Below are 22,127 nucleotides of genomic sequence, written 5' to 3'. Positions count from 1 at the left end.
TTTTCACATATTCACTGTCACTGACCTGGTGTTTTCTCTGCCAGGTGTCTACAGTAGATAGATAGCAGTGCCGGCACATCATCATCTTTGTTCACACCAAATACATCACTGTGCCACAGGGACCTGGAAAATATAACATCATCATCTCAGTACATACAAAACATATTGCTGTGCCACAGGGACCTGGAAAATATAACATCATCATCTCAGTACATACAAAACATATTGCTGAGCCACAAGGACCTGGAAAATATAACAGCCTCTTTGTCAACACCAAAGGCATCACTGTCCCATATAGGGAGCAGGGATTTTTTTTTCAGACATGTTACTGTTTTTCACAAAATAAACCTTTAATTGGCAATATGTATTCTTATGAAACAATCTGTAACCCCAGTGCTCACCCTGGTGGTACAACAGCAATAATTTTAAACATCAATTGGCATTTTCTATGTTATGCAAGCCGAGCCTTTAATAAAATTTTCCATTTCAATTACTTACTAACTTCTACTTAACACCTACCTGAGGTCTCGAATCAGCATGACGGCCCTCTGGTACTGCTGGTTGGTCATATACTCCACCAGCATCTTTTCTGCATTCTCCTTGTTCAACTGACCGGGGTCCACATTCAGGGGGGACACCTGCTCTGTGTCCACTTCCTCTATGGCGTGGACCAACTCCTTACGGACCTCTGTTACATCGGTGGACATATCTATTATCTGGAGACAACAGATGAAGTCCTAAATCAATTTTTTTGTAACACAATGGTTCACTGATGTTTTGAAATAACTGGTTGTACGTACTTGGAGCTAAGTGTTTATTTTGACACATGAACGTTGAGCCACAACAATGCGTAAAATAGGCAATAATCTTATAAAAACTAAACATCCTCCCAAACTTATTCACACTTAATCTCATTCAACCACTGAATTCAAATTTTCCCAACTAGTCTATCCTTAATATGATTTTGTCAGTGTAAATGTCTCACCTGTGGACAAGTGGCAGCACCAGACAAGATGTTCACCAGTCTGGCATAACTCTCAAACAGAAGCACCAGCTGAAAGTGAAGTCTGTACAGGCATTTACACAGGTCCATTTTCTGAAAAGGTAGAAAAAGAAATAAAAATGAAATAAATAACTTGATATCAACAGTTTTTTTTTTCAATTCTACTACAAACCTTTAAATAATAGATGCTGAGAGAAAATGCTGCAAATGCTGTTTTCATTATAGTTATTACAATACAATACCCAGTCAACAGAGTACATTTTGCAGTAACAGAAATATATCAAGTAATTAGTATTAAATGTGTTATGAGAATTCTACTGACTGATTGGTTACCTGTAACAAGGAAAACATGCAATCACACCAAAATGTAAGGGAGTACACAAAACAGTATGTATCAAAATAGCCTTATTTACTTTTAAAAACATAATATACCTAATCTGTGAAACTTACAGACTTTCTATTAAATATATTCTAACTTGCCATTAAATAACATATATTCTTATGGACAATGTGAAATTCAGGATTTTGTTTAAAATACACAGGATAACACTAAACAAGAGAAAGGGGAACAAGGCAGCAAAGCTGTCAAATGTACAGACAAAAAGAAGGAAAAAAACAAAATAGGGTACAGTCAATTCTGATGCAAAAGTACATTATGTTAAACTGCAAATTCAACATCAAATTTTAATTATGCTCAACAGGTAATTCCAATGTAAGTAAAATGTGTAACAAGCATAAGGCTTCAGCCCCATAGGAGTTCAAGTTCACACTCTGAAAATGTATAACTTCCAGAAAAAGAAGTCAATTAGACTGCTTTTCTCAGGCTGCATTTTAGTCCTGTATTTCTTTTTTGAAAGTTTGGCAATCATAAGTAAGATGGTTTTCCCATAATGGTTTTCATGGCAGCAGCACCCAAAATTGTGAGTTCTTCTATTCTGATACAATATTACATAATGGTTAACAGCATAATGACAATCAATTTTTAATAATAAAATAAAGGTATCATGGATTTTCAGAAAATGTGACTAGCATGGGTCTTCAAGCCTGTGGAACTTCAAAGTCACACCTTGAAAATGCCAATATGTGAAAAATTAAACTTTCACAAAAAATCTGTTTAACCGGCAGAAAGAATTACCAAACAGATTGCATTGCCTACTGAAGCTGTATTTAAGTCCCATGTTTCTTCCTGTAAGTTTGAGAACAGTAAATGACATGGTTTTCCTTAAATGGTCATCATGGGAGCAGTGCCCAAAATAGGTTTATTTTCAAATTTTGATGCAATATTACATTATGTTTAACAGCATAATGATCATCAATTTTTAATAATATCATGTATATTCAGAAAATGTGACTAGCAAAGGTCTTCATGCCCATGGAACTTCAAAGTGACACCTTGAATATGCCAAAATGTAAACTAGACAGCACTGTGCTGAAATGGGTTTATTTCCATTTTTAACACTTTTTTAATATAAGATGAAATAAACAGTTTACTGCCATTTTTATATGATCAACTAAGAAAATTGATGAGATGGGACAAATATCAATAGAACTGTGTCAAATGTCCAATTTCCTCCATTCTGACATTCTGAACATAGTAAATGATTGAATCTGACTGATATGAGTTTATTTCCATTTTTGACACTTTATTACACAATACACGATAACAAGTTTACCATCATTTCTACATAATCAACTAACAATGTTGTAAAGATGCAGGAAATGTCAAACAAACACTTCTATGTGTCTTATTAGTTAAATAATAAGACTGTTAACATGCCTAAGAATTGAATTAGAGGAAATGTGAAAAAACAGCATGACTTCTAAAACAATGGCCCGATTATACTAATTTTCAAACTCAACCTGCATTTTAGTAAGATTGACCACTCCTGTGAGTTTAATGACAATTGGTCTATCTGTTTTTCTTATATTGTGTTTACAGTGTTGCATATATGCTAAAAAGTGAAAAAACAGCATAACTACTAAAATAGTGGCCCGATCATGCCGATTTTCGAACTTGGCCTGCGTTTTAGTAAGATTGATTACTCCTGTGAGTTTCATGACAACAGGCCTATCGGTTTTCCTTAAAATGTGTTAACAGGGTTGCATATATGCTGAAAAGTGAAAAAACAGCATAACTTCTACAATAATGGCCAGATCATGCTGATTTTCGAACTTGACCTGCGTTTTATGAATATTCATCAGCTCTGTAAATATAAAGCCAAAAAGTAAAACTGCCCTCCACTTATCGTGTTAACAAGGAAAGTGCACGGCGCCGGCATCGGCATCGGCGACGGCGGCGACGACAGACGCAGGTGATGGCAATATGTACAGACACATCTGTGTCTGTACATAAAAATAAAGCCAGTAACTGCATCATAAACAGCAAATATAGATAAAAGCTTTTATGCTAGGCACTTCCACCAAATAAAAAACAAATGCCACAATAATCAATGTCATTAGCTCATGCTCAGAAATAAGGCTATATTGTTTACAAAAAAAAAAAAAAAAAAAAAAAAAAAAAAGATCACAGAGTATAAATTCCATGCCATGAACAAATTTTACAACAAAAAATTCACAATTATACATATACCACGCTCGACAACTGTATAAAAAAACGACGTCTGGTTGTACCCAAGACCTCTCCAAACTTACATTTTGCTGCAGCATGTTAAAAACAAACGGGTATGAAACAAAGCAATATTGTTAGCAAAGAAAATCAAATGAAGACAAATCAAAAGCCATGGTTAGAGTAGCATGCTGAGGTAAGTTCCAACCTTAGCATAGCATTCTGTCCCTGGTGTGGCCCCCTACAGAGAAGTGAGTGCTCATTATGTTAGTGGACAAACACTGGCAAAACTACTCAATTTTACACGTTAGTAAAACACTTATAGTTTTATTGCATTAGTGGTTTAATTAATGATACTTTGGAACGCTCTCTCTCTCTATTTATATTTATAGAATTAGTCTAGTGCTTTAAGTTGCATTTTCCAAGTAAAGACAAACATTTCAAACAACTTTTTAAATGATAGGTGATTATGTTTAATCAATGGACTAATCACTATATACACCTTCATTTATGTATTACATAACATAACACTACAGAATACATATAGCATCTTCAATGCATCATTTGAAATGCTTCCGGCCTGTCTTTACTTGGAATATCAATGTTATCATATACTACAGTGCAGAATTCAAAGTAACACACGATTTAGTCTAAAATATAATGTTACTCCATTAGTTCTATCATGAGTAGCCAATGATTTCCAGATTCTACATATTTCATTCCGTTATATTTCACTCAAACTCCCTCTGATCTATCTCGATGTCTAACCCACCTGTTCCTCTCCGCAGAAATCACTGACATTTTCCCCCAGTGACTGCAGTTTTACTGAAGACTTGATACTGTCCAAAGTCTGAAAAGGTAAGGTAAAACAACTGACCATCTAACTAGGTTTCATTTGACCAACACGGGTGTTTTCTTTATTTTTTTAACAATACCAAAACAAAATTAAAGATGTTAATTAGGTAATCAAATTATTTTAAACAGTATGGTTTAGTACTATAAATCAGCTAGTCAAAATTCTAATTCCAAGAGGGGAATATTAGTGTGATTTTTTTTTTTTCAGAAACCGATGGGGGTCAGGACTCCCCCTCTAAATCCGCCACTGGAATCGAAGGCACAGCTGCCATACCTCTATTGCCTGCTCTCTCCTCAACATATAAGTCTCATACGTCTCATTGATCTCCAGAACACAGAACTTGTGCTGCTGTAGGAGCTTGCAGCTTATCAACTGAAACGATATCATATAGGAAAATACTACAGTAATTTCCTCAATCAAACAACATTTCTTTAGAAGCTTAATATGTTCTGTCAATAATGTTCTCTTAATATGTCATCTTACCGTATCTGGCTCAGTGAAGACATGCGGACATTCTGCCTGAGACAACAGCAGCTCCAGCACTGTCAGAAACTGTGTCGCTATGGACCTCAGCTCTTCCGTCTTGGCCAGATAGTAGCACGCTTCCTTGGTCAGGCTGGTCAGCTTTCTTCTCAGTTCCTGATTGATTAGTAGATGGATATTTTAAGTGTCAATTTTTATGGTCATGCCAGAAAAAGTATGGTGATAAAATGGGATTCATGAGAGCAATTTTTTCAGGAGGAGACAATGTGTCTGGGAAGTGTTACCTTTCCAGTGCAACTTCACTTAATTCCAAGTAACTTCACCACTTCTTAGCTAGTCAGTGGTACTTGACTACTGCTAGTCAGTACTGCTTATAATTAACCACTATTATATTAAACTGGTCAGTGTTACTTGACCGCTGTATAAACATATCATAATATGAAGTATTAAAGGTGCTGAATAGTGACATCCAATGTACGATAACACGATCCGAGTTCCATTTGCTCCATTTTGTCAAAATGTTTTACAATGTACACAATGCTCACCTTGTACAACCTAACAAAGAACTGGTACGTGTTGACAGCGTACGACCCTGTCATATCTGTCATAATTCTCGTCACGTGGGCGTTCCAGATGTCCTCTATCTCGTCACTCTGAATACTAAGAAATGCTGCCGCCATGTTGGAGAAGTTTGGCGAGGCATTGCTTGGACTGAGGTCGGCAATGTCCATGTCGCTGCCCATGCTGTGGACACTGTGCCTGAGAGAATATCAGATACATTGTATTAAAAATTTCATTGCCTGATTACACCATATACTTAAGTCCTGAAGTCAGCAATTTGTGAAGAGAATAGGGTTCTTTATTTTTTTTAAGTGGACTTTTTTTTTTACCTGAATGGCATATTGAACAAATTTTCATGAAAAGAGGACCTTTTGCCACATCTCAAGAAAATACACATTCTGCTAAAAAATGACTTTTGGACTTTACAATAAGGACAGATTTTTTGTACATGGTCTTCTAAATCCTGTGCAATACCACAAATAATCAATCAGTCAACTAATCAATGAAACAAATATATATATAAAATTGATCTTACGTTGACCCTGAGAGTGGGCTAGAATGTCTGCGCAGACGTCCGTCTTCTGTGCCATCAGTGGCGTCCGAGCTGGGCGTGGTCACCATGATGGACCTCTGAGTGACCAGGTCCTGATGCAATACTTCCTCAACTGGAGACTCACAGGAAGGAGACTGGAAAGTTGGCAACACGGAACAATCTTAAATAGATCATGAACAGTGTGCTACTGTGCTGCTCCCCCCCCCTTTTTTTTTGGGGGGGGGGGGGGGGAGGGGCAGTAATTATAATTGCAATATGTGGATTGAAAGTCTGACCTAAGAAAAAGATGCTTAGCAACTGATTTTCCCCATGTGTGTCTCTTACTGGTATTTAAGCACCCATCAATTAAAATTTTATGAAGATGAAATAAATCCAAGCTTACATTTATCATTCTTTTTGCCAAATAAGAAGGAATGACAAGTTTACATAGCAATACAAAAAAAACTTTTTTAACCATTTTAAATATACATTTTGGCTGCTGATGAAGAAGGAATATGAGGAGAACAAAGCATATTTCAAATTTTTCTCTCTTCCTGGTCCCCATACATCCTATCATACCCCACACACGTAACCCTGCTGTTATCTTACCTCTGCCAGGGGCCAGGAGTTGGTTCTCTGGGTCTTCTCATCCTCGTCAGAGTAGTCTGAAGCTGCCTCGGGCTGTTTACTTGCTCTGCCCTCCTTCTCAGATCTCCCCTCTAAGCTCCCCTGGGATGGGAAGTTCTTGTGGAGTGGCCAGTTGAAACCCACTTGACTCTGAAGAAAAGGGTTAAGATTTTACTGCAGGGTAGTATTAGAGTGATATGTCTAATGAAAAGTTATGGTTTGTCAAATTAATATCACCTGATATTTTTAAAGTTTAAATTTTCTGAAAGAAAATAAAACTTTTTTCCATCACATAAATTTCAGTGAGAGTCTCCCCAATTTGTAGATTTATCTGTATCTAATGTCCTCATTCAGACCAAAAATCTCCAGATCTTTCAGTTTTGCAAGTGAGTACAATGACATTTTTCATTTTGACCCATTTCAGTTAATTTGCCCAATTCCAGTTGTTAAACCAGACAATCGACAGTTGTAAGACCAAAAGATCTCCTTATCTGGCACTTTCCAATACTGACAAATATTAATCTGTGATATTTACCTCTGGATCTTCCTCTTCCTCTTTGTTCAAGAAGTCAAATGATTTCATCACCATGATCTCACTGCTGCTGCTCTCATCTAGCTTCATCTCACCTAAAACAATGTCACAATTCTCTTAACATTCTGTCCATCATCTCAAAGTAATTAAATATGTATAAATTCACCTCACCCAATATTCTACCTTCCACAATTTCTTGTATCAATCAAGTATAGAATGTGAAGGCAAAAAAAGAACTTATCATTAGGTTAAATCCATTAGTGTTTGCCAACATATGTTAAAAAAACTTATTAGGAATAAAATTAAATTCAGCACAATATGAAAGTTTTATCATACAAAAAAATATTTCCTTTATTTCTGATATAAAATCTTCTCTCAATGAATTCCAGAACCTTCCCAGTGATAAGTTACCTGGAATCCCGTCATTCATGGAGTTCTCCTCACTGCTGGAGCAGATGCTGGGCTGTCTCTCTATAGTGTCACTGGACTGGCTGAAGATCACCTACAATACACACAGCACTGGGTTAATACTAAATGATTACCTATAATATGCACAACACTGGCTTAATACCAACTGATTACACAGCTATGATGATGACCATGCTAAAGGTTTGATGAATGGAACCACAGGTATGAAATATACGTATGCCAGCACCCCCACAATGTAGCTATAAAAATATTTCTCTCTGTGTGTGTGTGTGTGTGTGTGTGTGTGTGTGTGTGTGTGTGTGTGCGCGCACGCCCATGATTTTTATAACAGTTGTGGTGTTGCTGGTATTCCAACACTTGCAAAAATTACATCTTTTGTTAATCATGAGAATCGCAAAAACACCTGAAACAAAATCAACAGGAAGACTATATTTGTATGCGTAAATGAGGAAGTAAAAACTTGTCTGAGAGAGACTAGCTTTTTCTACCTGTAAGGGCAGTCACTAAGTATACAGCCCACACCTGAGACTAAAGGGACCCTATCAAAGATGATCAAGTAGTACCTTCACCTGTACTGCTACTACTCAATGTCAGCTTTATCTTTGACACCTTCACCTAAACTGGAAAAAACTAATCCTTCAATCCAGTACTAAAAGTCATTCCAGTCATACGATGTACCTAAGAAGATATCTGCATGCAATTGTTACTCAATTTACATTATATATGAAATTTGAAGATACTATACTGATTCCTCATCAATTTCTAATAATTTCACACACTGGAGTTGATTTGATTTTTTTTCTCTGAAAGAAAAAGCTCATATAGAACTCCTCCACCATGTTCCTACATACCTACTGTTATAGTAACTAAAAAAAATATTTTTGTTGAGGTCTTGAAAAATTACTTCACCTGTGCTAAGAACCCTGTCCTCCAATAAGAAAATATTAACTAAAATATCATAGCCTAATAGATAGTCCTATCTGCAACAATAAGATGTGAGGTCACTCTAACAAGTTCAGTATTTGGTAGTACTGAAACATACCAAATACAAGCCATAGACATAAGTGATGGCATAAAAAATGATGGGATAAAATAAACGTAAATTTTTTTTTCAGAACAAAATCTCAGATTGAAGAATCAAAATGTTTAATCTCAAGTTAAAAGTCATTTCTAACATCAGAAGTAAGCACTTTGTATGTCTGGTTTTATGAGTATAAAACAGGTATATAATAAAACATGTTGAGAAACACTTTACGTAAAAAATTAAAAATATACAAAACTTCAGAGTGACCCCACCCCCTCCCCCTATTGGTCACTACTGAAAGCATTCACACCATACCTTGTTAATAGCATTGTCCTGTTGGAAAGCACAGAGAGATGGCAAAATAAAGACAGACATATTCACATGGAGTTACAAACTTAGCAGACAACATTTAGGCTATATTCAGATTCATGAGTACGAGACACATTAAGCAAAAAACATAACACTTGTCTTTCAGAAAAAAAAAATTATCCGAATGAAGTAGTATCCTTAACTGAAACTAAATTTTCATTAACTGTTGCTGCATGAAATCTGGAACCTTATTGCATAACTTCTTAAAGCTAGTGTACTGATACAGACGAAATAATTAAGATTGTGCAAAAATGATCATTACCAGTCATAAGACAATGTATCCAGCTTAGCTGGTCATACACATTCAAGTAATCTGACATTACTGCATATATGTAAGCTAAAAGCCTGAATGTTCCTCAAGGCAGTAAATGCATGCATGTGTATCCTATGCAGATATTAATAGCAAGTGATTTCAGATAATCATGCAGATGCCCTTGCACATTACATAAGATAACAAAAAATTATTTCTGATAAAATGAATAACATTGTGAAGCTCTGAAGTCTTAAATTTTCATTCTTAACTGAGAATTGCAAACATAAAAGCAGGTTGCTGAAATCTATCAATCTGAGAGAAAGCAAAAAATATTCATATATACTCAAAACAAATGAAATACATCAATTCTGCAGCAGTTTTGTTATTAATCTAAATGTTTCATTCGAGTATAATCAAGTGTAATTGATGTGAAAAACATGCCCAAAACTGTGTTATTTTTCCTAGATTTAAATATGCGGAACAGGCTTCCCATGCATAAAATTTCTGACCACCCTCTAAATCCACAGCTATACCAGAGAACACATCTAACTACCTACTTATGAAGCAAGTTAAGATAATACAGATTAGCCTCCATTCAAAGAAATGCAAACTTTGAATTCACATTCCATAGATTCTTTTCAATGATATCAATCAAATGATAATATAAATCAGGTTCAAATTTCCCTCATCCCTCTAACGGGTCGCACAAACAAAATCAAAATGTTTAAATGATAAAAGCCATTGCCACATAGACTTAATGGGCCTGGGCTAACTACATAGCATTTAAATTAAGCTGAATACTTACAGATGGACTCTTTGGAAGCACTCTCTGCCCGTAGCAGGTGAGCAGGTTCACCAGGCGCTCACGTGTCCGTCCCTGATTTAAAAATGATTTAACAGATTAAATTGACATTTTTTCAGCAAATGAGGAAATAATGACCTGATTTTTTTTATAATTCACTGCTGACATAATCTTAACACCTGTATTTTAACATAAGTCACAGTCTTTGATTCAATTAGGCCAACTTTAAATCAACATGGAGAATGCAACTTATCACAGATCTCTTGTTTCTAGCTAAACAACCTGAGATAGCTGCGGTCTCTTCCATCCCGCCATAACATCTCCACTGTGAGGGGGAGGACTGCCCTTGGAAGCAGACGACTTTCTGTCCAAGCTCCCCTCCTCAGAGGAACTTTTCTCTTTCAGGTGAATCTTCATCAGGGGCACTGGCATGTCTGGCTCCAGCACCCTGGCACCAATCAATGGAGTCTCCTTCATATCAAACATGAAGTCCATGGTTCGACCTGGAATACGAAGATACTGTATTTTAAACTTAAACACACAAATCAAATGAGAAAAGAATAATCAAACCATTTTCATGCAAATAGAAAAAATAGTGTTTGAATCATCAAACATATCAAACATGAAGTCCATAGTTCAACCTGGAATACAAATATACTGTATTCAATCCAAACTTAACCAAACTAATCAAAGGAGAAAAGAAGAATCAAACTAATGAAATGAGAGAGGAATAATCAAACAATTTTCATGCAAGCAGAAAATAATTGTCTTTGAATCACCAATTCCAAATAATTACACAGATGAAGACTTTTTCATATAAAATAAATGCATATGTAGAACACCAATAAATATTAATATGTAATTTATATGTATATTACCAGGTAATTCCCTCCTGAATACAAGCTCTGAGGCCAGGAAGTGACCAGAGTGGCTGGACACACTGGACATGTCGGAGGATATAGAGCCCATACTGCCCGACACAGGAAGAGTGTAAGTGGACGTATTGGTCACTGCAAGTTTTAGGATCTTCAGAGCCTCTCGCCAATGGGAACCCTGGTATAGGAGAAATGTTTAATTATGATCTACTGGTTATCTTTATAACTTTACCCAGATTTTATCAGATCATATCAATAAGAAAACATGCATGGCATCAGCATTTGCTTTGACCATGTGGATAGACATAGCCAATGGCAAAATGCAGTGACATCACTTTGTCTTCACATAAAAATGCTTTCAATTTCCAGTTTTACAATTTTTCTTCAAATTTACCTCTATGTATTTGGCAATGACCCTGAGGAGCTCTGTGTTGATGGCCTGTGAGGACGTGGTGCTCATATCCATATAGTTGAAGATACAGTGGAGGATCTGGATCACAGAGGCTTGGTAACAGGATGGACCTTTCTCTAGAACCTACAACACAGAGTCGAATACATAAGAACCTGATACAGTGAAGTATCTAAGTACAACATGGTATAAAATGTATTTCAATTAAAATAGATATTTTTTTCCAAAATTGATCTAAAAGAAAGAAGTTTCTTTAACCAATAGCTAACAATTTCTTTGAAGTGAACTCCATCTCTTACCTCAACCAGGAAGTTGATCATATCCAGGCTAAGTTTGGAGTAGACATCATTGAGATACTTGACCACACACTTGGTCCACTGGTGGCTGTCCTTGTTGAAGGTCCCTCGGCTGTATAGGGTCATTACAGTGGCCAGGTTCTCCATCTTCACAGGGGGCTCCATACACACCTAGAGCAAAAACAACAGAATCATGTGTTATGTAGGATATGGAAACACACATTATGTCATTACCTTCATAGGGAGCTCCATACACATCTATGATCTAGAATATGTACACCACTATCATGTGTTGTCATACATACATGTAACATAACATGTACTCCCTTGCATATAAATTAGACTGTACTATTTAGGATTGTGTGCTCAGGCCCACATAGGCCAGAGATTGCGAAGTGACACAGTATACTACCTCCAACACACTTAATATGTCCATTGTTCTAACTTGCTGACAGAATTAAGTTATTGGTTGTTTTGGTGTCAAGAAAAAAGGGGTGCATTCTAATCATAAAAAGAAATTGATACATTTGTATTTCAGTATATTAGTGTTAATGAAAAAGAAAATGGGGATAGAACATATTATACAAGTCAAATAGAAGACTAAAAATTTACAAAATATGTATGCTATTTACCTGTGCAATATGCTCTGCAGCCTCAGCACAAAGTAAAGTAGGAGCTTCATAATTGTACACTAAGTATGGCAGCAGAGCCACCACATTCATTGGAAAACCTGGGAATAAAAGGTGTTTATATACTGGTGGTACAAACAGCGCAGTTTAGAAAATACAATACACAGCTTATAATACCATGAAAGACACCTATTGTTTGTAAACAAATACCAGAACTCATTATAGATTTTGACTAGACTAATATACTTCACTTTATAATAAACATAACATTATTTTACAAAGTTAACCTGACAATACATGCAAGTGTGTCAAATCTGAGCATTTCATAATTGTCTAGCCTAATGCCTCCATGTAAGTGAGTATGTGAGCCCCATACCTGATGCCTGAGAGGGGTCTACCACAGGGGCTGTGGAGCACAATGTCAGCTTGGCCAGCAAGGACCAGGTAGGCTCTGCTGTGGTAGATGATGTGCAGCCCTGAAACCAAAAAATTTGCAAAAATGTTATTTGCAGTACAAGTCTTCACATCAAGAGAGATGGACATCAAATCATTTTGGAATCCCTACATATTGCAAAATTTCAAAACTTCATCTATGCCATCTGACACTAAGGCATATGCATAAGCTGCTCCAATGCTAGGTAACTGAAAACAATTCTACAATCTAATAAAATTCTTGTTTTTTATCCTTCCCTTGTACATCTTAATAGATTTTAATCACCATCGAAGTTGTAATCAAAATATACAGGATCACCAGCCAGACTACAGATTACAGTATACACACCTTGAGTAACAAAGCTTGTAAACCTGGGAAACATGGCCACTTGATTTGCTGCTGAATCTTGTCCAGCTTTTCCCTGCACTCTAGCCGTTCTGGCTGAATTCTCAGAAGTAACTGCGTAATGAGAAAGGCACAGAAAACATCAGGTCATTCAGTATAGTTTAGATTAATAGTCTTAGATCTAAGTTTTACAAGGGAAAAAATTAGTTCAGAATTCTTAGCAGTTAAAACAGGGCTCTGACAGAACTTACTGAATTTGTCAAAGTATATTTCATCTGCATAAAAACTGAGAAAAATACTCTAGCCAGCAAGCCAGCAAGGATTTCTGTATTTCAGAAATCCTTTGACATGTCACGTGTACTCACCTTCTCCAGCAGCCTAATAGCCAGCAGGAACTCATACTCGTAGTCTGACTCCAGCATGGACACGGCCATCCAGAACATCTGGGCCAGTATGGTCAGTTTATCGTCCTGGCTGGATGTGTCCTGTTGGATATTCTTCAGAGACTGGGCACTTCGAGACCGGGACAGATTGGTGGACTTCTTACTGGCTTCTTCTATGTTGCTCTTTGGTCTTGGGATTGCTTCAACTAGAGTAACAGCAGTGTATGAAATTCAAGGAAATTACTAGCCAGACCGCCGGGCAGGTAACTCTGAAAAGTTACCAGCCCGGCCATGTAGTTACCTGCCCTAGTTATGATAACCCCTAGAGTTAAGACAGGTATGCTGAGGGGGTCTAGAATGCATTCTTGGGAGAGTAATTTGGAAATGAAAGGGCAATATCATGCCTTATGCATGGAAATTTAGAAATTGGCTGGAATTTCTACTGAATGATACCTTGTCAGTGTTGGATTAAGAGGGGGTCAGGGGGCTCCTGACGCCCCCCCTTTTAATTTCTGTAAATAAACCTCACCTCTTGAAATAAGACTTTCACTAGTTGAATCATAGTTCTAAACCATACCAAATGGCACCATTCACCATCTAAAATACCAAAAATTTCCAGGGCCCTTTAGCGGGCGGGGGAGGGCGGGGGTAGTCAATTCAGTTTATGTTCACCTTGCAGGCTGTCTCATTTCTTCTTCAATAATTTATTCATAGCTTTTATTCCGATTTCGTGATATCATTTGATCATAATTTTTGCTTTTCTGTATAGCAACAAGTATGACCAAATATATATATTGTTGTCAAATAAATCGATCTCTGTGCTAACAATAAAAAAGAAAGAATTTAGCACGTAGGGTCCCTTTGAATATCGCTTTTAAGCTTTAAAAAGCGGTCGGGAACGGTCCTGCACGCTAATGGCCCATAGACAGTCCTGCAGGGCCCCGTATCTCAAAAGCATTGCTTATTAAGAATAGCTATATATATCGCATAGAGGCTACAATATATTATATGGGGTGAGTATGGGCGAGTTATTGGATCGAGATGCTTGCGCTCGGTCACAATGCGTGATACTTTCGAGTTACGGTTTTACAAAAAAAGTTGCCGCTCGACTAATTGCAAATCGAAGTCACCTTTCCATGGGTCCCAATTTGTTCTCTTTCGTTTGGTTCTGTCGTAATCTTTATTTTTATTTCTTTCCTCAATTGTTTTTCTTTTGTGAACTTCTCTATCGGACTTGATAGAATTTTTTCATTTTTGACAGCCCAAGATGAAAGCTCGTGGGAAAAGAACTACATCTGACGCACAGCGTAAACTCGTACGTTCACTCATAATTTTGGGATTCAAATTTTTTGTAAAATTCTCCTTTAATTTGCCTCCGTTGACTTTATTACTGTTGATTATAAGCACTTCATGTACCTATAAGTCTATTTAATCAATATCATAACTTTTTATACTTTCACATTTTTATTACTCTCAACCTACAAATTGCTACTCGCGGTATCTCCTCCACACAAAACAATGACGTTACGTTATCTGCTGTGCACTGAAGCTGGTTAAGAACAATATGCCTCGTTTCAAGTTGTCTTTCAACTTCATATCACACAGACGGAACTTCGAAAACGAGGCCACTGAGAGGGAGACTGTTGGTTACATTTCGATACGAGCATTCGATTGCAAGCTATGGTTAGTTCTTTGCTTCTATGAAAGTGGGTGAAAACAGTGAGTTTATTTGATATTTTGCTGAAATCGCTTGTGAACATAGACAAAATAAAAGATGAAAATAGGCTGTAAAAATAGCCAGCCCGTCGGGCGGGTAATTTGCAAATCTTACCCGCCCGGCCTGAAAGTTACCAGCCTCGGGCTGGCGGGCAGGCGGCCATTTCATACACTGGTAACAGGAATTTTTTTTTAGAAGAGACTACAAGTTTCATCCACTTTTACAGAATTTTTTAATCACAAAAGCTATCATATACCTTAGTTTGTTAAATAAGTGAAGTACACACCAAAAATACATGTGTGAACTATCATTTTAAACAATGGGAATGACAACTTCAATGCATTCTACAGAACAATGGAGAACAACACCAACCCAAAATGCTGCAGTATTCTGCAGTATTTAAGGTTAAAAATGTTGAAAATGATTGGTCCTGACCTTTGACTTCTGCCACTACAGGTGGTGACGATGCCATCGGTGCAGAGCGCCGTGCTATGGCACTCAGCGACATACTGGTGCTCCTAGAATGTGAATGGTGCGAGGCCGGCGTATACTTCACCACCGCTGTCGTGGGACTCTTCCTAATCTCTGCCCTCACCTCTCTGGTGAGATTAGGAGTAGATAGGAATAGATCTTTGGTAAAGTCCATTGGTTTTAGGAGATTTGTGTCAATGCGGTCCACGGCGGCCTCCAGGGTGAGCATGATCTCTGTGACGTAGCCCTGCATGTCTTCGCCCTGCTCAGCGACAGTCTCCACCAGACGCGACAAGATGTCTGACAGCATGCGCGTGTTCAGTGGGACGTGGAGTGCACGGAATACCTGGTCGTGAAGATGAGACAGAAAATTTCTATAAATAACTCATTATAAACATACAAAACTGTATATATGCTTCAAAACATTTTACAAATAAGATGAAGCAAAAAGGCGATGCCAAATGCAGTATTCGTTCTTGAGACAGGACATGGGAAAGAACATGACTGACAATATAAGGCTACTAAAAAATAAGCCTCATGTAAGATTCAAAACACTGAACCGCCACCAAACCCAAGAATTAGAGGTTAATTTCAGCAACATCAATTTTCTTTTTAAATGACAGCAGTTTACCTGTTATAAGACATTTGCTTACCTGTAAAGACCTGCCAGCATAATGTCTCGATGAACAGGACAAAGCCAGCTGCAGCGCCACCTGTGCCCAGCGATGCTCCACATGCGACAGAGGAATGACCTCCTTACAGATACGTATCACGTGTTTCAACAGGTATTCAAGCTGTTCCGCACTCTTCATGGTCAGGTTACGCGATGTGGTGTCCTCAAAACTCCACAAAGGCTTGGATTTCCTGGGGGAAAAAAAGATAAACATATTTGACATCTGACATAGTGATTGATATGGTTTTAACCATTTTAGATGTCTGACATATAAAATTGGATATGATATTTTCGTTGAAAAAGATAATGAACACTTATTATGTGATTTGATATTATTGCACAAAATAAAACAATAATATCATAATATCTTACATTCTTATAAGTAAAAATTACCCTTTTCAAAATCACATCTCAATGTACTCACTGGCAATGCACTTTAGATATCTTTTAGGGTATAAAAAAATACCAGAGACGATAATCATATTTGTGAATTATCATAAACTACAATACCTAGCAGTCATGAAGTCTATAATCCCTGTCACCACCTCTTTCATGGAGGTCATGGAGTCCACATCCACCATTTTGGAAACATTTTCTGGAGTGATGGTGGAAATGGAGCTGATGCTGATGGTGGACTGGGCTGGCATCATGCCTGTCTGCTCACTGCTGGCTGTGCTCTCTGAAATATAACACAAACATGACATTCATATATAACACAAACATGACTGGGCTGGCATCATGCCAGTCTGCTCACTGCTGGCCGTGCTCTCTGGAATATAACATAAACATGACATTCATGTACATGTATAACACAAACATGACTGGGCTGGCATCATGCCCGTCTGCTCATTGCTGACTGTGCTCTCTGAAATATAACACAAACATGACATTCATATATAACACAAACATGACTGGGCTGGCATCATGCCTGTCTGCTCACTGCTGGCTGTGCTCTCTGGAATATAACACAAACATGACATTCATGTATAACACACATTGACTAGGCTGGCATCATGCCTGTCTGCTCAGTGCTGGTTGTGATCGCTGGAATATAACAAAAGTGCAGCACTTCACCAACATAACATGGTCTTCAACAAATTTAACACAGAAATGTGACAATATGAAATTTCATCTGGGTGATGCTTCATTTTAATTTTATTTCATGACATGAAATAAATGCCATTATCCAACATACCTAAATCCTTGGCTATGGAGTTAGACAGTGCTAGCTGGAACTCCTCTTTGAGCTCCTTGTTGATGAGAATCAGCTTGGCTATCCCAAGGTTGTCCGTCTCCACACTGAGCACAAGCAGAATATTCAACAGTAGTTTCTTACAGTGCTCTGACACCAGGCTACGGTTGTTATCCAAACCTGAAACAATATGCATGTACACTGTAGTAGATAAAATGAATCAGTGCCAGTTCTTTTCATGCCTATTGGTCCTTTGGGACACCTAAGTCTAAGAACATGCCGGCCTAAAGCAAAAATACAGGAGTGACCAGTACTTGATGAAATTTATTGCCTGGCTTCAATTTCACTGGTATTTGGTAAGGGACCAGTGTTAATGTGGCACTGTGACCTTGCGAGACACAGATTAGGTTGAAAACTAATCCTATCACTTCAATAAACACACCTGCAAGGCTTTGTCCTGAAGTACAATTCAATATGTATACTGACACATATTAAAATATCAAATACAGCATAAGAGGAAGATCCACTTCACAGTGATATTATGCCCCACCCTCACCTCCCCTTACCTAGGAAGATGATATGGAACATCAGAGGGAGATGCATGGACCAGTCTATCTCCAAACCATCCACTATCAGATCTGTTAACAGCATCACTGCCATGTTACACCTGGAAATTAACACACAGTGAATGAAAGATGACACATAATCATAAACTTAACAACAACATGGGCAATATATCTTCTGGATAAGTACTTTCATTAAAATGCCACACTGTTCTACTTTGTGTAGATGTGTCAAACAGAAAACACAATTTGTTATCCTAAGTAGAACAGAATGATAAAGAGGCTCACGAGAAATTAAGTTTATTTAATTTTAAGTACATAAATAGTGAACAGGTTTCTTATGAAATTCGATACCTTATTTGGATCTTGACAAAGAAAAAATGGTTCAGTGTCAGGCAAATATATTTTTTTACTATTATTTTCTAGCTGTAATGAACAGTTAGTTCAGCAAGTTCTCTCACCTGTGGAAGCACTGTATCTGAGTGCCACTCTCAGGCAGGTGGTAGTTGAGAGGGGCATAAAAGCCCCCATATGCTGGCATGGGGAGAGGATAGGGCTGGGGGCCCTCCAATGGGTCCTCTCCTGACTGCTTAGGGATGCTCTCATCAGCTGGGAGATCAGGAATTGAAATATACTTAAATTATGTATTGAGTGCCAGTTGAAACGAGTTTGATTAATTTAAAAGATAAATTAACAACATATTTTGAAATTTGAAAACTCATATTTGATATTCTCATTAACATTGGGTTTATTTTGATTCATAGTTTATCTAATTTGTATATATCAATAAATATTCATTAAATAGGCATTACTAATTTACTTTATTAAATACTGGTCTCATTCAAAAACCATGAATTATTACTGACATTTAATGAACTCATGAATCACTATATTTATACATACGTGATACTTCAGCACCAGATGTAAGTGAGAGGCCACGCATTTCCTTCACGCTACCATGACTGGAGCCGCTAGAGACACTGCGGAGTGAGGCGGCCGAGTTGGTCCTTGGGGTCCTGATATAGATGGTACAAATCAAATAATTATAGTCTTTCCCATGTGCAAAACTAGTGCTGTGTTTGAATGGAAAATTATTGGAATATTAAATGAAATGACATATTAAACAACACATATATTCCTACTTTGATACATGTAGTTGGGTATTAGTACATACTTTCTAGCAATCCAAGCTACCTATTCAATCTTGTCATTGATTGTTTTATACCTATACCACAGTGCTTTAGTGCCTTTTAGGGTGGTAATTGAACGTACATTTTTCTCAAAATAATCAGGTAAATATGCTGTGACTATTTTTTTTAACTAAAAAAAAAGATTGTCTCATTCAATTGGTAAAGAACAGATTTACTGTTAAAACACTAGAAGAAACCCATTTCTACATACAGCAGCTCTCTCTCCTCCAGGGCACTTGCACTTCTTCTCTTAGTGTGAATCTGTCCTTTTTCCAGCGGGCTTCCCTCCGTCCTCTCCATAGTGGTGTCAGCGGATGAACCCTCCTCTCCGTACTTCCTGAAGTTGGTCAGGCGGAAGAAAGGTGGAGTCTCAGTTCTGTCGATGTTGAAGTGGAGATTCTCGATTGTCTGCAGCTCATTCATGATTTCCTCGATCAGTCGATCTGGCCGTGTTCTAGCTATGTACACAGTCACAAGCTTGGCCTGGAAAAAGATTCAAAGTATTTGAACTTTACGAAGGAAGAAGTCTTTATTACACAATTTTTGAAACCAGAAATGATTAATAATACAGTTTTAATCAAATTTTCACTAAGGCAATAAAGTCAAGATTGCAATTACTGTTTATGTGCGTACTATAATTATTGAATCCCAAGTAGCAACACATTCAAGACATTTAATAAATATCATATTAGAGGTGCTTTAAATAAATAAATAAATAAATAAATAAATAAATAAATAAATAAATAATCAGACAAATACAACTTGTTACTCAATTTTATTACTTACAGTTTGTAAAAGCTCTGTGGGTGCCATGCCCGTGACAATGATCATGAAGCGTATGATAATCCTGAGGTTATTTGGCCAGTAGTGGACCAGGGCTGACCACAGGTTCTCCAGCTCACACGGGTGGTCATCTACAAACTACAGGGGAGAGAAAACATGGTTTTCTTATGTGAAAACATGTCTTTAGAGAATTTTTTTATAAATCAAGAAAGCATTAACTTTTCTGGAAATATTTAATGTTTTTATCGAATTTGAATCTTCTACACCTAAAGTATACCCAACAAACTGAATTAAAAAATAGATGACTTAATAAATTGTGTGTATGATGACCCTAAAGCCAATTAAATTATTAAATTTTCAAAATCAAGACTGTTGGTTGAAAGCAACACATTGAAACTCAAACAAAATCCCTTAGGTCAGGGGATGCCAACATGATATTGCTTAAAATGCATAACCATCACACGCACTCACTTTCAGTGTGATATAAAACATGTTGTTCAGCACCATTTCCGTGGCCTGCTGAGAGCCCCAGCCCTCCCCCTTCAGTGGGGGCTCCAGGTCCTGGGTCCCTTCTTGAGCCCGCAGCAGGGCGTCAGCCCACACATTGAGAGGGGGCAGGTGGGGGTCTACAAACTCCAGATTGTACAGCCATGGGGTGAGGACCTGAAGGAGCACCTGGCGTATTGCTGGTCTGGCTGTCTGCAGTCTGTGGGTGATCTCTGGGAACGTACACACATGTTCAACAAATATCAACATTACGCTCTATAGTTTGTTCAATTTATAAAAGAACATATATTCAATTTTAGAATCCTTTCTTTGTAGGATTTGAATGGTTATAAGAAATACTTGAAACACAAAATATACGTTTTTTTTTTTTTGGTAATCAATTTCTAATTTTGTTGCGTCAGGAAGTAAAATCGACCCTGAATGCAGCTGGTTTACTTACCTGAAAATATTGGCATAGTGAGATCAGGATGCAACCTGGCAAGCTCTTCAGACAGAAAAATTTGACTGTTCTGAAATCTTACTGACATCGATGTCAGAGTCTCTGTGAGGGTTTCTTTGTGCTTGGTCTCCCCTTGTCCCATTTCCGTGTCTCTCCCGGGGGTATAACAAGCAGTATCCACACGTTTATCGTCAAAGAATCTTACATACAGAAGCTGAAGTAACTGAAGGGCCATGTCATGGATTTGCATTCTGGGACAGCCAATGTTCAACAATGCAACATTCATCATGGCTACGTGGTCGCATGGGTATTCCCCACTGAAATACAGGAGAAAATCTAGATTTAATTGTGCTAGGGATCAATGACCAAAATAATTTTTTTCTTATTCCAATTTGAATGCTGGTCATTTTCATCACTCCTTATCAGAATTTTGAAATATGTTTCCTCTAAATAAATGCAGATTAAGCTTATTTCAATATTCAAAGTAAAATATCACCACAATTTATAAAGGTTATAACATGCATCTTTTACGACATGATTAACCCCTCCTCTCTTTTCAATGAAAACACACATAGCCAAAGGCAGAAATATCCAGCATCCTTACTTCTTCTGAAACACCGTGGCCAGAGCCTTGAAGCAGCCATCTCCAACCTCTGTGGTTCCAGTATACACACGGTCTATTACCCAGTCCAGCAGGGGTTGAGTCTCAGGGTTAAACTCCAACAGAAGCACTACTGTCTCTTGGGCTAGCTGGTATATCTGCAAAATAAATCAAAACACAATATTTTAATTCATACCAAAATGTATGCTGTTTTTATTTTTTATTTTATAAGCTGGCATCAGAGAACCGAAGAAACAACAGGTACAGGATAGATAGCTTTGTCTTAACATCTAACTGTTCACATGTATAAACCTAAAAACCTTAATAGAACTGTTGACTGAATAGAACTTAAAGATCATAGGTAGGCATTTCACTGGGGAGCTTCAAAATAAATGAACCATATACTGATGCAGATTTTTGCCACAGATCCCTATGGCAAGCCTGGTAAGAACATATAGTATAGGATGTATAGGCAAAGATATAGAAATTAATTAATTAATTAATGTGTTCTTATTCCAGGTAATATGTGCTTAAAATGACTAATTCAAGAAGCATTAAAAATAAAAAGCGACAATGCTTGGGCA

The 22,127-nt window shown here is 37.4% G+C and overlaps 1 protein-coding gene across 1 annotated transcript in view; it reads right to left on the bottom strand.

Annotated features, from left to right (window-relative positions):
* LOC106150623 (protein furry) overlaps positions 1-22,127 on the bottom strand; it is a 46,572-nt gene that overhangs the window by 3,760 nt on the left and 20,685 nt on the right. Inside the window, exons 28-60 of the mRNA XM_087008757.1 lie at positions 21,547-21,701; positions 20,943-21,259; positions 20,468-20,715; positions 20,000-20,134; positions 19,425-19,696; positions 18,927-19,039; positions 18,485-18,632; positions 18,027-18,127; positions 17,464-17,640; positions 16,779-16,947; positions 16,249-16,459; positions 15,560-15,941; positions 13,390-13,613; positions 13,028-13,138; positions 12,623-12,722; positions 12,250-12,347; positions 11,621-11,788; positions 11,307-11,447; positions 10,916-11,090; positions 10,320-10,540; positions 10,041-10,112; positions 7,572-7,662; positions 7,164-7,255; positions 6,611-6,778; positions 6,005-6,156; positions 5,454-5,667; positions 4,909-5,064; positions 4,699-4,797; positions 4,342-4,419; positions 3,778-3,810; positions 986-1,096; positions 520-716; positions 26-123 (exon numbers count right to left, since the gene is read on the bottom strand). Coding sequence (XP_086864883.1) covers positions 26-123; positions 520-716; positions 986-1,096; positions 3,778-3,810; positions 4,342-4,419; positions 4,699-4,797; positions 4,909-5,064; positions 5,454-5,667; positions 6,005-6,156; positions 6,611-6,778; positions 7,164-7,255; positions 7,572-7,662; positions 10,041-10,112; positions 10,320-10,540; positions 10,916-11,090; positions 11,307-11,447; positions 11,621-11,788; positions 12,250-12,347; positions 12,623-12,722; positions 13,028-13,138; positions 13,390-13,613; positions 15,560-15,941; positions 16,249-16,459; positions 16,779-16,947; positions 17,464-17,640; positions 18,027-18,127; positions 18,485-18,632; positions 18,927-19,039; positions 19,425-19,696; positions 20,000-20,134; positions 20,468-20,715; positions 20,943-21,259; positions 21,547-21,701 — 5,227 coding nt within the window. The remainder of the gene's footprint in view (positions 1-25; positions 124-519; positions 717-985; positions 1,097-3,777; positions 3,811-4,341; positions 4,420-4,698; positions 4,798-4,908; positions 5,065-5,453; positions 5,668-6,004; positions 6,157-6,610; positions 6,779-7,163; positions 7,256-7,571; positions 7,663-10,040; positions 10,113-10,319; positions 10,541-10,915; positions 11,091-11,306; positions 11,448-11,620; positions 11,789-12,249; positions 12,348-12,622; positions 12,723-13,027; positions 13,139-13,389; positions 13,614-15,559; positions 15,942-16,248; positions 16,460-16,778; positions 16,948-17,463; positions 17,641-18,026; positions 18,128-18,484; positions 18,633-18,926; positions 19,040-19,424; positions 19,697-19,999; positions 20,135-20,467; positions 20,716-20,942; positions 21,260-21,546; positions 21,702-22,127) is intronic.

Source organism: Lingula anatina, chromosome 3 (genome assembly GCF_051362555.1).
Source record: "Lingula anatina isolate TDL-2025a chromosome 3, LinAna3.0, whole genome shotgun sequence".
Lineage (NCBI taxonomy): Eukaryota > Metazoa > Brachiopoda > Lingulata > Lingulida > Lingulidae > Lingula > Lingula anatina.
This window is presented reverse-complemented; position numbering and strand designations above follow the sequence as displayed.